The sequence below is a fragment of the Macrosteles quadrilineatus genome, unplaced genomic scaffold (assembly GCF_028750875.1).
Source record: "Macrosteles quadrilineatus isolate MER2022 unplaced genomic scaffold, UCM_ALF_1.0 Scaffold_11__1_contigs__length_5352618, whole genome shotgun sequence".
Taxonomy (NCBI): Eukaryota; Metazoa; Arthropoda; class Insecta; order Hemiptera; family Cicadellidae; genus Macrosteles; species Macrosteles quadrilineatus.
The window spans coordinates 3309559-3322535 of NW_026542604.1; the positions used below are offsets into that span (position 1 = coordinate 3309559).

Consider the following 12977-nt stretch of genomic DNA (forward strand, 5'->3'; position numbering starts at 1 on the left):
AATGAAACCCATTTAAATAACATTGAGTGATTAACTAAAAAATTATTTATACATTTTATACATAATTTGCCTCCAGGATTGATTTAATGACTTAAAATGAGGTTACTAACCTGTCGTCAATCAGTCCTATATATTGTCGTTGATGACTAGTTTCGGGGCTAAAACCCCATTTTCAAATCTTCTCTTTCAGTCGTCATATGTCAAACATATCTTCTTGCACAAGCCGTCGTCAAAGTTATTTCACACATAAACATAACACATACGAAAACGTTTATAATACAATACAAAGACATGTACATGCGCGTGTGGCCGGCCAAGGACAAAACCAGACTGCGGGGTTTGATAAGAGTGTAGGTTAGCCGATGCCTACTTGATGGTGTTGACCTTGGGGGAGGGGAATCAGCTGTTTATCTCGTCTATTGTTCTGTAGTTTTGTCACTCTGTCAAATAAAATGTTTGATCCAAAATTTAACTTCTCGTTCAAAACATCATTTGGGGAATTTTTGATTGCCTTGTAAATTTCAAAGGTTTCAAGAACGTTCATTTTGTTACCTTTATTACATTTGTGTAATATCTCTAAATTATCTATGCAACTGTTGACATTGTGATTTTCGTTCATTAGGTGTTCTGCAAACTTAGATTTTTGTGTTTGCAATTTAGGCTTGGGGAGATGTTCTACATACCTTTTACGAAATGAACGACCTGATTGACCTATATATACCTTGGGACAATCGTTGCATGATAATCTGTACACGCCAGATGTTTCAAGGCTGTTACTATTATCAGGAGGGGATGTGTTCAATTGTTGTTCTAGTTTATTGGTAGTCTTACATGCCAGAATGATGTTTTGTTTTTTCAATTCATTTTTCAAGGTGAAATGTAGATTATTGCCAAACTCAATGGATACAAATTTAGAATTAGGTTCATCTGGAGACTTTTTGTTCTTCTGTTTATTAATTATCTTATCTATAATGCTGCTTGAGTAACCATTATTTACTGCTATGTATTTTAGAATTGTGTACTCAATGTTGTAATCTTCTTGGGTCATTGGCACCTTTAAGAGTCTATTCACAAAGCTATTATATGCGGCCATTTTATGGGATTGTGGATGATTTGAAGTGGCGTGAATAGTATGGTCGGTGGTTGTGGGTTTCCTGTAAATTCTGTATGTAAGTTTATTGTTGTTTTTGGTTAATGATAGATCAAGGAAGTTGATAGAGCGTTTCTGTTCAGTCTCCAAGGTGAATTGTAGATTATTATATATACTGTTCAAATAATTATTGAACAAGTTTAATTGTCTCACATTTCCATTGAATACAACAATAGTGTCGTCAACATACCTTTTATAGAACTTAATTTTATTAGCAAATTTGTTATTTTCGGAGAAAATATGTTCATTTTCAAAACTGTTGAGGTAAATTTCGGAAAGAATACTAGACAGTGGAGAGCCCATAGCTAACCCTTCTCTCTGTAGATAGAATTTTCCGTTGAAGGAAAAGTAATTTTGTTCCAAAACTATTTCCAGTAAACTAATCAACTCATTTATGGCATCGGCTTCAAGTTCAGAGTAAGTTAGCAGGTTGTGTTTTGTAATTTCAAGGGTTCTCTGAACTGGGATATTTGTGTACAGGTTTACTATGTCTAGTGAGGCTAGGGTGTGTCTATTTTCTATCTTCATATTTTTAGTAAAATCAATTAACTCTAGGCTATTTTTAAGACTGTGGTTGTTGTTCAATTTTATGTTGCTCCGAAGTATCCTGTCTAGTGTTTTTGATATTTTGTATGATGGTGCAGTGGTAAAATTTACTAATGGTCTCATCGGCATATGTTCTTTATGAATTTTAGGTAACCCCTTTAGTGCTGGTGCTTTAGGCTTCATCATTTTTAGGTGATTACACTTATTCCCATCTAAAATGAAATGTGATTTATTCATTGCGTTTTTTAAGGCAGTCTGGAATTTCTCTGTGGGATCATTAAACCTGTGGGACCATAGAGGTAAAAAATTATACCTCTATGGAGCCAACGACGTTCAACGCCAGAAATCAGCTGTGCTCTTGAATTTTATTGTTATGTTTTGAAGAATTTTCCTAACCTAGCTTTTGTTTGTAAATGAACGTTACTGTTAGAAGATGAGTGAAATGGATAATGATTAATATTGTTCGTAACCTCCTGTATATTGTCGGGTCAGGTAAAATCTTGTACGTTACACGTTAAGCAAGAGCGTGTTTACATCACTTAGGTAAATTATGCAACCTTCACCTGCGTGATGTAAAAACGCTCTTACTACACTTGTAAGGTAAATAGCTATTACAACAACAGCAGAAACCTTCGTTTTGAAAACGATTCTGAAACATAAACAAGTTGTTTGCATTTTTTGGTATAAAAACATGTTTTTTAGTTTTTAAATTCTGGAATAGATTTAAAGATTCTGTTATATTACTTTTACTTCTCTAAAACAAGCATTCTGGTTGTATTTGCAGTGATACACACAATAAGCAAAACACTTTTACACAGTTCACTAAAATGCCCGAAACGCAAATTTGAATAGTTAACAAACTGAATTTAATAGAATTTTGTTCAAGTTATACTAGCTATCTTTCTACCTTGAATCAGTCACAGGTAAATCTGAATCAGGCTAAAGTCAAAAGGGAAGTTTATAAATCTAAATAAACTATTTCAGAGCATGTTTGCAATTCCGTTTGAGTGTTGGTTGTAAATATAGCTCCAGAAAGAAGTAGTACTAAACTGTTGTACTTGCATTGGCCCGACCTACATAGCAGGATAAGTTTACGGTTGTTTTGTGTACGAAGTACTTCATGACCAGGTTATGTGTTTTATTTTTGAATTGCATTCCATTTGCAATTTTATTATTAGTGTGATTTTTAACGATGTAACCCTTTTACTGTTTGAAGGTATACTTCAATACTGAAATACACTGATGGGTTTTATAAGTGTTTTAAGAGTTATTAATTTTACACTCTCATTTATATCATTAAAATCTTCGACAATTTAAATGAGGTTTTTAAACTGATATGAGTTTTCTGTACTTTTGTAATTCGCGGGGGTGGTTTTACTATACTTCACAGCACGCAGAAGATAATAGTGTGGTTTGGTAAAGTTAAGCCACACAACTCAAACAATGAAAAGTAATGCATTCAAGAGTTGCAATTTGGAATATTTAATAAAATAATGTGTGTGGACATGTAAACAGTTAAAAAAATGGTAGTTGTTTAACTGTTCCATAGTATCATTTGTGTTACCAACGAAGATAGGCAAATTGGTTATTACAACGCAAAAAAGAGAAGGATGCGAGTAGAATGGAGGGAGGAGATGCATTGTAGCATTGTTACTGACTAAGGCTATGACATGGACTGAGTTGCTCATTTTATTGTTGCTAAGTTGTATCCTGTTTTAGAATGAAAATAAACACAGTTGAACTGAGCCACAGCCAGAATGCGCTGGTGTAAATTGCAGATTTCTGTCGAATACGCAAGCTTACCAACCACCTTTTATGCCACAGACTGTCACAGTAACAAAGTTTGAGGGAGTAAATAGAATATCAGAAAAAAAAACTTTGAGTGAGATTTAACAATGTTCTTTTTGAATTCAAAAAGGATACATGTTAACCATATGGGGTGTATTCTTTAGCATTCAAAGAGCAATAGGCCGTCTATAGTTCGGCCGCTTAGAAAGCGACCTCCTCCAGCATTGTTTTAGCATTAGCGCGCAGGTCGTTTTCTAAACGGCCGAACAATAGTTATAAGACCAGCTGTTTAAAGCGAAGAAGGTAATTTACTGAAAGCTCAATGATTAAAGACAGCGGTGTCCGGATCGAAACTCAGGATCAAATCGGGATTCCTATGTTAGTAGGCCTATATTTAAAATCACATTCTCTTTTCCACGTTCTTCCCCCATTGCATTGCATGAGGAAAGCCACTAGTTTCTTCTACAATCAGCTACAAATTCATAATCGAGCGTGCATTTAACGGTAGTGTTTTTTAAATCAAGAACTTACCTCTGCTCACAGTGGCACGGGGGTTGGCGGAGTTGATAGACATATTGATCTTATAATCTGCAGCCAAAGTCTCATTACTATTTAACTCACTGTACATGCAACCGTCGTAAGTGTCTAACTAATCATTAAACTTACTCCCTTATAGATTGTCATCCTGTTGGTCAACTGAAGCACGCTAAGACCGTTGATGTCTTCTCTTTATTTAATTCCTAATACTGTATTAGCTTTTAAATATCCCTATTTTGTGTATGTCTAAATTTGTAATCGTTGATGAAATAATTTAAGTAGCTCACTAAAATACCATTATTTTCTAACATGTAGTCAAAAGAGATTTATGTTAATACAGTTAAAAACTGTTGAATAAAATACTTCATCGAATTAATTATCCTTTTACTAGAATATTAATACTACATAGGAGAAAGAAAAACAAACAATAATAATCACCCAACAAGATTGTACATAGAGTATTCTACTAATTTGAAAATCCAAACAGGAAAAACAGATGTTATTGAGGTACATGCAACGCTAGCTACATTAATACGATTTTTATTCCACATAAATAAAAAGCTGAAAACGGCTTTTGGTATTAGAATAATAAATTATTCCGTTAGTCATTTAAATTTTTGTTCCGTCACTTAATTATGTTAAATAAATGGTATTGAAATACGTTTTCTTTGTGGACGTAAGTAGAAATTGACTAAAAACCCCAAAGTTTCCAACTAGTTTATAAAATATCGTTTTAAATTTAAAACTATTTAACTAGATACAATTATTGACATCCAAAATAATGCTTGATTTTTGCTTACGTTTGTTGTTTTGTGTTGTTGCTATTGTGATAGCACAGCAAAAGTGTTAGGTGCATACTGTAAAAACAAACACAACAATGAGGGAATGCAATGTGTAAACATCAGCACATGCAAACATTATCTGGCACGAAAAATACTCCAAAATTTTACAAAAGGATGAGACATCCACCAACAGGGGCCTAAGTAGATTAATCGAGTCATTCAATAATTATACCATAAACTATATGCTAAATACTATCTCGATAGGTTGACAGGAAAAAAATTATTTACCCAACTCAACATTGGAACATTTTGTGAACATTGAGCCAAATGTTCATTGAAACAACGAGCCGTATGATAATACTGGTAGCCCACATTGACGATGTCGTTTGTATGGAAATCATAGTCCCGTCGCCAGCAACCATTTACATACAGAATGGATACTTCAATTACCCAACGAAGCCACTTGATCTCTTTTCCAAATTAGTTTAAACTAACTCCTGTATTTCTATTAATATGTAAAGTTTATTTTCAAAATATACATTTATTTATTAAATCAATAGATCTCAGATGGATGGATTTAATTCATGTTTTAGTCTGGACCAAGGAGCCATTTGTCATGATAATTTATTATACTACATAAAAAGGGTGGACCTTAGATAGGAGATCGTCTTTTGGACTAGTCCTAAAAAAATTTGCATTGGCGCGTAAAGATCCACAAAGGAAAACATGCAAAGACACTTATATTTTAGTACTAAAGTCCATTCTCAAAATGTTGGTGGTTTGAGGGGAAGTTCCCCTACTACCTTTTTGCTTAATGTAATGCAGCTGATTGATGTTCGCCAAACCTCAGCTGTTGAGCTATTGTTGTAAAGGTAGGAAAAGTGTACATGATAGATTTCTCCCCATAAAACCCTCTAAATTTTATGAACTGAGTATATACTTAAACTACACTGGTATTATTTCCTCCAGCAAAGTTCGGTCACCAATTACTAAAAAATGTTGAAAAAACTGAAGAACTAATGTAAGGGATCATTATGTTATAATTGAACACAAACTGTAGTTTTCTAGTTGAAACTCCGACCGTTAAGACTCATTTGCAGTAATAATGTACAGTAATAATGTTTCCCCGATTAAAGCTCGGTCCCCAGGTACTAAAGCAATGAAATGTAGAAAATACCGAAAGAGTTTAGCTACTAACTGATGAACAGGAATATGAAATGAGACAAAGTGTAGTTTACCAACCAACAAACAGTACGTGCTTCATCTACGTAAGCGGAGCTGTTGAAAGCTTAACACCACAACGCGGCGTGAAATATCGCCATAGTGATTAACGGCTGACCGCGTAAACTCTAAGTTCAACATTAACATTAAACCCGGCATTACTACTCTGGGATAGTGCTGGACAAGTGGGATTATACCATTGACTATCGAATATACTGATACTGAAATACTGAAATACTGATACTGAAGTTGTTCATAGGCCAAATAAAACCTACAATGTGTGTATAAATGTGTATACATTGATTTAAATTTGGTGCATGACGAGAATGGTCTAGTGATTTAGTGAAGACATTTAGTTCTAAAGTCCCAGGTTCAAATCCTATCCAATGGTTTGTTATTAACTGGTAATCAATCTAGGGCTGTAGATTCAAATATCTACAATACAGAACAAAATTGTCTCTAAGGCAAAGAAGAGTTAAATTTTTTAGAGAACTGGATCAAATCCTGCACAACTGCACCAAGAGCCATACAATAGTAATTTTTATCATGCAATACTTCTGTGAACTGGTAAATCCTGTCTGAAGACGACAATGTTTTCAAATATGGTGAATGCTTATGTTTCACTCTATAGCGCTCCCCGGCAAAAATTAATTTCGGTGTTTTGAAGCACTGCTTATTGTTCTCCACTAATGGTTCAATATGACATCTCTAAAAGCAGTTGGTCTCGCTATTTTTTGTCCGGGATTGTTTTGCACATTAAAATCGCCTGTGTGCGCCTGGTCTACTCTCAGAGCTAGACCTAGGGGATGCGGCACTATCACTTAGATAGTATCCAGTGGTAGTGCCATTGGTAGTGCATTGGTAGTGGGGAATTGAACCCGGGACCTCAGGGACCGGAGTCCCACGCTCTAACCACTAGACCAGCTCTCTCCCCAGTCTAGTCGCTATACTATTGGATAAAATATCACCTTTAGCTTATACAAATTTGAAAATGTTAGTTACGTATTCATGCTAACCTGGAGAATACATGCTATATGAGAAACGAAGGAGAATGAGGCCCTTAAGTGAGGAAAAGGAGTACTGTATAAAAGAAACTCTCTCTCAATCCACGAGAATTCGATATAAATTTGATTTTTTTCATCCCGTTATAATAATACAAGAAGTGTAAACCACGGAGGCAAAGGTAATAAATAATCATCATTTAACAATAATTTAAGATGATATTTTTTCAGTTTTAAGTTGGGGCTAACTTTAATTGATAACATTAGGTCATAGCTTATAATTTTGAATATATAAGCACTGTTTCAAACAACAAACAGTCTGAATTGTATTAACTTTTTTGACTACAGTTTTCAAAAAATTACCATTACTTTTTAATTGTAAATTAGAAACTATAACTTGATGTAAAGAAACATAACCAAGCATTTTTTGTTGCAAAATATTTTGCATTTCAAAGCTAATACAAGTTATGAGACTACAAACATTGCACGTCTGCATACAGTAGTATACTGCACCTCGGGGGCCAATGCCAACGACGTACAACGCTGCAAATCTGCATCTACAATATCCTCGGACTATTCTGTCGGATATTCTATTGCAATTTTTAATCAGCTTTGAATTTTTAAACATGGTTTTAATTGCAAAGTAAACTTTAACATGATTTTAAATGCAAATTAGACCTAAAGCTAAATACTATTGCTATGTTCCATATCATTATTGTGAGATGGGGTCGAAACCAATATTTTTTACTGTAATAAATACTCATGTATACATAAAAAATACTCTACAAGAACTTTATTGTTTTATAAATCGCTTTGCTGTTGGTTTAGTGGCATCATGAGAGGGACATCTTGAGGGGGGGGGGGGTTATTTGAGTGTGAGAGGGACAGGGTTTTTATCCCATATTTACAAAACAATAATGTATGTTGCGACCGTAGTTGTTCATACTAAATGGTGCAGTTGCAGATACTACAAAGGATTTCACAGAAAGAACCCAGTCATTATAGATTAAAATTTTGAATCATTCCAAATATTACTCAATGAATAACGGTTCAAACAAAGCATCCATGCATCTTAGGGTGAAATCTAGTTTGTAGCGAATGTGTTAAAATTACGTATTGTACGTGAGATTATTCATGGTCACAAAAGGTCCGGGAACGAGACTACAAATGCATGTATATTTGTTATGTGATCAAAGGACTGACAGTATCCTTACCTACGACCGTTTTAAGTAGCCGTTTCAGTTCAGTCTTAGAATTGTAAAGTTTCACATAACAGGACAGTTTTACTCATAACAACACGGCTAACGGACCAGCAAGGTTCAGGGATTGAGGAAAAAGAAGTAAAATTGCAATACAGTAATTAAATTTCAAATTATCAGCTGTTCAGCCAATGTAATTGTTGAGTGGTGCAATTAGTGTTTGGCACAATGTTTCGTTGCATCACTGTCAGTGGCAATGAAGAGATTAAGATTTTTAGTAATTAACACTGTCGTAAGTAAAGTAGTGTACGCAAATCGCGTAAATAGTGTTACACATTCGTTGCGTAAACAACTAGCCTACAACCGTATTTTCTGTTTTCCGTTGCTAAAAGTGAAAATAAAAATTCAGGAAAACAATTTCTTAAACTAAAATAGCCAACGAACAGCCGCAGAAAACTTAACTCCGATTCGGGATTAAAACTCGGCAAGATTGTTTCTTAGAAAGAAACGCAATTCTACTTTCCAAAGGAAGATTAATCTTGAACCTCGGTTAAGAGGCTTTGGTCTTACAGATGTTAATAACAAAGATTCTTCACAACAATTGGCAGAGTTTATTGCATTCGTTTTGTAATTTATATTTAAAATATTTAAACTATATCAACGAAATAGTGATTGAAAACCCCCTTTGTGTTAGTTAAATTACGTTCTTATGAATCTTTATTGGCGTTCGATTTGATTTATGTTGGGAAAAATATTACACGATAAAAAATGTGGCTTATTACATTAATTTTTACAAAATTTGTTTTCAGCAAATTTTACTGCGGTAAAAAAAAATTGTATGTATAATACCCCCGCCGCAGCAAACCTGCAGACTAAGCGAATTTCCATTTGTCTGACTGGATTTACACTAAAATGTCTCCTAAAAAATATCACATTTATTCCCTATTTAAATAACATAAGTTTAACGAGTACTTAGGTTTGCTGCAATAGGGAGGGTAAAAAGGACTTTTTTGTAAAATGTAATAGTTCAGTATAAAAATAATGCATTTTACAAATTTGATCAAAATATGTTCATAAACAAGCAAACTACAACAGTTTACTTATTCTCCATAAGAATAACATGTGAATTTTAAATTTACAGATTTTTGTAATTTTCTCCGTAACCATTAGGTGCATAATAACGCTTCAATATACTAAATTATTTGTTTTTTTAAGGTCTACAAAATGGTTTGGAAAGAAATTGCTAAATTTTTAAGTTTTTAGGGTCAAAAATGGGAAAAACCAATTTTTACCCCATAAGACCCCCATTAACCCTGGTTCCCATAGTCCGATCATGCTGGCTCGCGAACTCGTTCAAATAAACGTAGGTTTACACGTTTGTACAAAATTTCATCAAAATCGGATGATTTATGATCGAGTTATCGCGCTAACGGACACATATATAAATAAATATATATATATATATATATATATACGAGTATATATATATGAATTTGAACGGATGGTGTTTTTAGTCTCTAGGGACCTCAAAACAAAAAGGTAAATCGGTCCCGGGTCCAGGTCTTACCATGAGTACTACGGTAATAGCTTATTCCCTATAAGGGAAATTCGCTAAAAATGGATGGATACATAAGTAGTTTTAGTTTAGAACAGTTAAAGATTAATACATCTTACGTCTGAAGAGACGAGCTATAGCTATTGCCTTTAAGTATGATGTTTACTGGTTTGATTTTAAACGAAGTCAAATATGAATTCTGATGATATTTGCAATTGGGCTATCAATTAATATTGCTATATAACAAAATGTTAACATCACATGGTAACGATTTCAACTGCTGGACCGTCCCTATACAAACAATGTAAAGATCCAAATGGCGCGCAAACAAAATACAGGAGGTTCCAATTGCAATCTTCAGTATGCATCTAGTTCAGTACATACTTAAAACTAATAGAGTAGACCAGGTTTAACAACTCTCTTCCTGGGTACCAAATGGTTGGAAATGTCATTAGTATTTTACAAGTAGGTATAGAACTACAGATATAGATACAGCGGGACGTCCCCATGATGTGACAGAAAATTGATATTTCCTTAAACTACTGATATAATGCCAGATAGAGGAGTATTCGAAAAATATTCCTCTCAATGGACAATATACGGGCTACACAAATAAGGTACCGGGCCCTAATATTTTTAAGTTGAAAATACTTATAAAAATATTTCTAGTACAACAATGAAAATAATTTTCAATTCCCACGTTGCTTGTTTATATTAAATTCTTTAATTTAACAGTAGTAGTAAGAGTCATTTAAAAACTTGAACTTTCTTGTATAAATTCTTTTTAAACTTGAATATATTCTTTCTTGATCAAGAAGTTATTCAATTATTCATTTCACAGAGACTCTTAGAATGTTACTAAAACTTTACAAAAGGATGAGATTGTAAAACCAAATTTTATTTCTGGTACCAAAGCAATGAAATTGGGAAAAGTGGACATTAAAAGGCTTAAAATTAACATTTTGGATTTGATTTCTTTATAATTTCCGACAATTGGTGTAAAATGTTGAATCACGTATTGTTTATCGCAGGACTACTATGAATGCTTCATTGATTGCTAAAAAATCTGTTTTCTGGACGTATGGCCATGGTTGGTATGTCCTAGGCGTGCGCTCGGTTGATCACTGACAGGTGTGCGTGTGTGTGTGCTAGTTCTTGCGAGTGTGTGTTCTGTGTGTGCGTGTACGTGTGTAGGTGTGTGTGTGTGTGGGTGTTTATGTAAGGTGGTATGTTTTAAAAGTGTATTGTTTCTTTTTACATTAAATATTGTAAATAGATTATAGTATTTTATTTGTATTGTACATTGTTTTGTTTTATTTGTATGTTTAGATTTGTATAAACAGGTTAAGTGTAAGAGAGGGCCATGTGGCCCTAACTTTGCCTGACTAAATAAATCATTTTCATTTCATTTCATTTCATTGATAAAATGTTAATTATGTCGGTTATGTGATACATCATACCAACATAAATAGTTAACATAGGTACATAGAGTCAACATAGGTACATAGAGGTTAACTGTAAGAAAGGACCATGTGGTCCTAAGTTCGCCTCAATAAAAAAGCATTTTCATTTCATTTCATTTCAGTCATTTAATTTCATTTCATTTCATTTCAGTCATTTCATTTCATTTCATTTCATTTCAGTCATTTCATTTCATTTCATTTCATTTCATTTCATTTCATTCATTTCAACATACATTAATTAATAGTGTTTTAGCCAAGCCTATAGTTTATCATACAGACTGTCCCAAAACTCCCGAACCGGTTTAATATTTTCTAAACGACAACAGAAAAATCAATAAGACTTTGCACATCAACACTACACCTAAAAATCTACTTTTTTTAGTAACTATTAATTTCCGTCATATCATGGGGACGTCCCGCAAGGAGTCAGAAGGAAATCTTAAATAGAAGCAAAGGTTGACATGTACATCAAATTAAAGACCTTTACTTACAGAATACAATGCCGCAAATTTGAACTCATACGGATAAATGAGTAAAAAATGGCAGGCGTTCAAAGATTTCTTGAATCTGCCATTTTGAATCTTTGAACGACTGACATTTTTTACTCAGGCGTTCTTTTGAGCTTGAATTTACGGCATTGTAATCTACTAGTGAAGACCTTTAATTTGATGTGCATATCGACCTATGCTTACGTTAACAAGTTTCTTCTGATTCCTAGGGCTGTGCCCCTTAGGAGTAAGCGTATAATAGCAATGCAAATTAAATGAATCTTTGAACCTTTGTCATTCTTGACTGGGTTGTCCGTTTGAGTTCAAATTTTCGGCATTACATTCTGCTAGTAAAGAACTTTAATTTGATGTACATGTCAACCTATGCTTCTATTTAAGATTTCCTTTAGACTCTTTGCGGGACGTCCCCATGATGTGACAGAAAATTGACAATTCCTTAAAAAAGTAGATTTTTAGGTGTGGCGTTGATGTACCAAATCTAATTGATTTATCTGTTGTCGTTTAGAAAATATTAAACCGGTCCGGGACTTTTGGGACAGTCTGTATATTAGCAGATCGAAAAATGTATAAGACTGTATTATTTGAATCGATACTTGGTATGTATGTCATAGGGAGGCGATGGGTGAGGTGGGGTTTACTCATGTTTATTCAGAGGACCATACATATGACATATAACATATACATATCAGACTAGACAATATTATTTCAGGTGAAACTTTACCTAACATTCCCAATATTATACCTATATAGATGTAGTACCCATACTGGGTAGATTATAGGAGATCATGTAACCATACATTTTTGTACAGGTAAGTGTAGAATAACTACTATTAATAAGAATATGTATCAGACATGAATTTAAAGTAGGCATTCAGGCCTGTGTTTCACATGTTTTTGTGAAACAATAAAAAATCAAACAAAACCAATAATATAAAATAAAGTGAGGATATTAATCACTTTTAGTGTTCAAGAATATAATTTAACTTCCTGTTAAGGAAGGAATTATATCCAACATCCTATATATTAAAACGAAACAGGGGTTTTTTATTTCACGATTCTGAATCAACCACTTGACGGATTTTTATGATTTTTGTGTTGAAAGAAAGATAATTTTGAGAGCTAGGGAATGTTGAAGCCATAATTTTAGTCTAGGGTTTCAGTTTTTTAGAAATTAAGTTTTAAATTTCAAAAAGTCTAGCAGCCGACCGACGAGTTAAAGTCGTTTT

General features: G+C 33.7%; 1 protein-coding gene across 1 annotated transcript in view; it reads left to right on the top strand.

Moving 5' to 3' along the window:
• The first annotated feature begins 291 nt into the window (after positions 1 to 291).
• Positions 292 to 12977, top strand: part of LOC129004771 (uncharacterized) — a 35447-nt gene continuing 22761 nt past the window's right edge. The window contains exon 1 of the mRNA XM_054433398.1: positions 292 to 337. Within this exon, the coding sequence (XP_054289373.1) occupies positions 292 to 337 (46 nt within the window). The remainder of the gene's footprint in view (positions 338 to 12977) is intronic.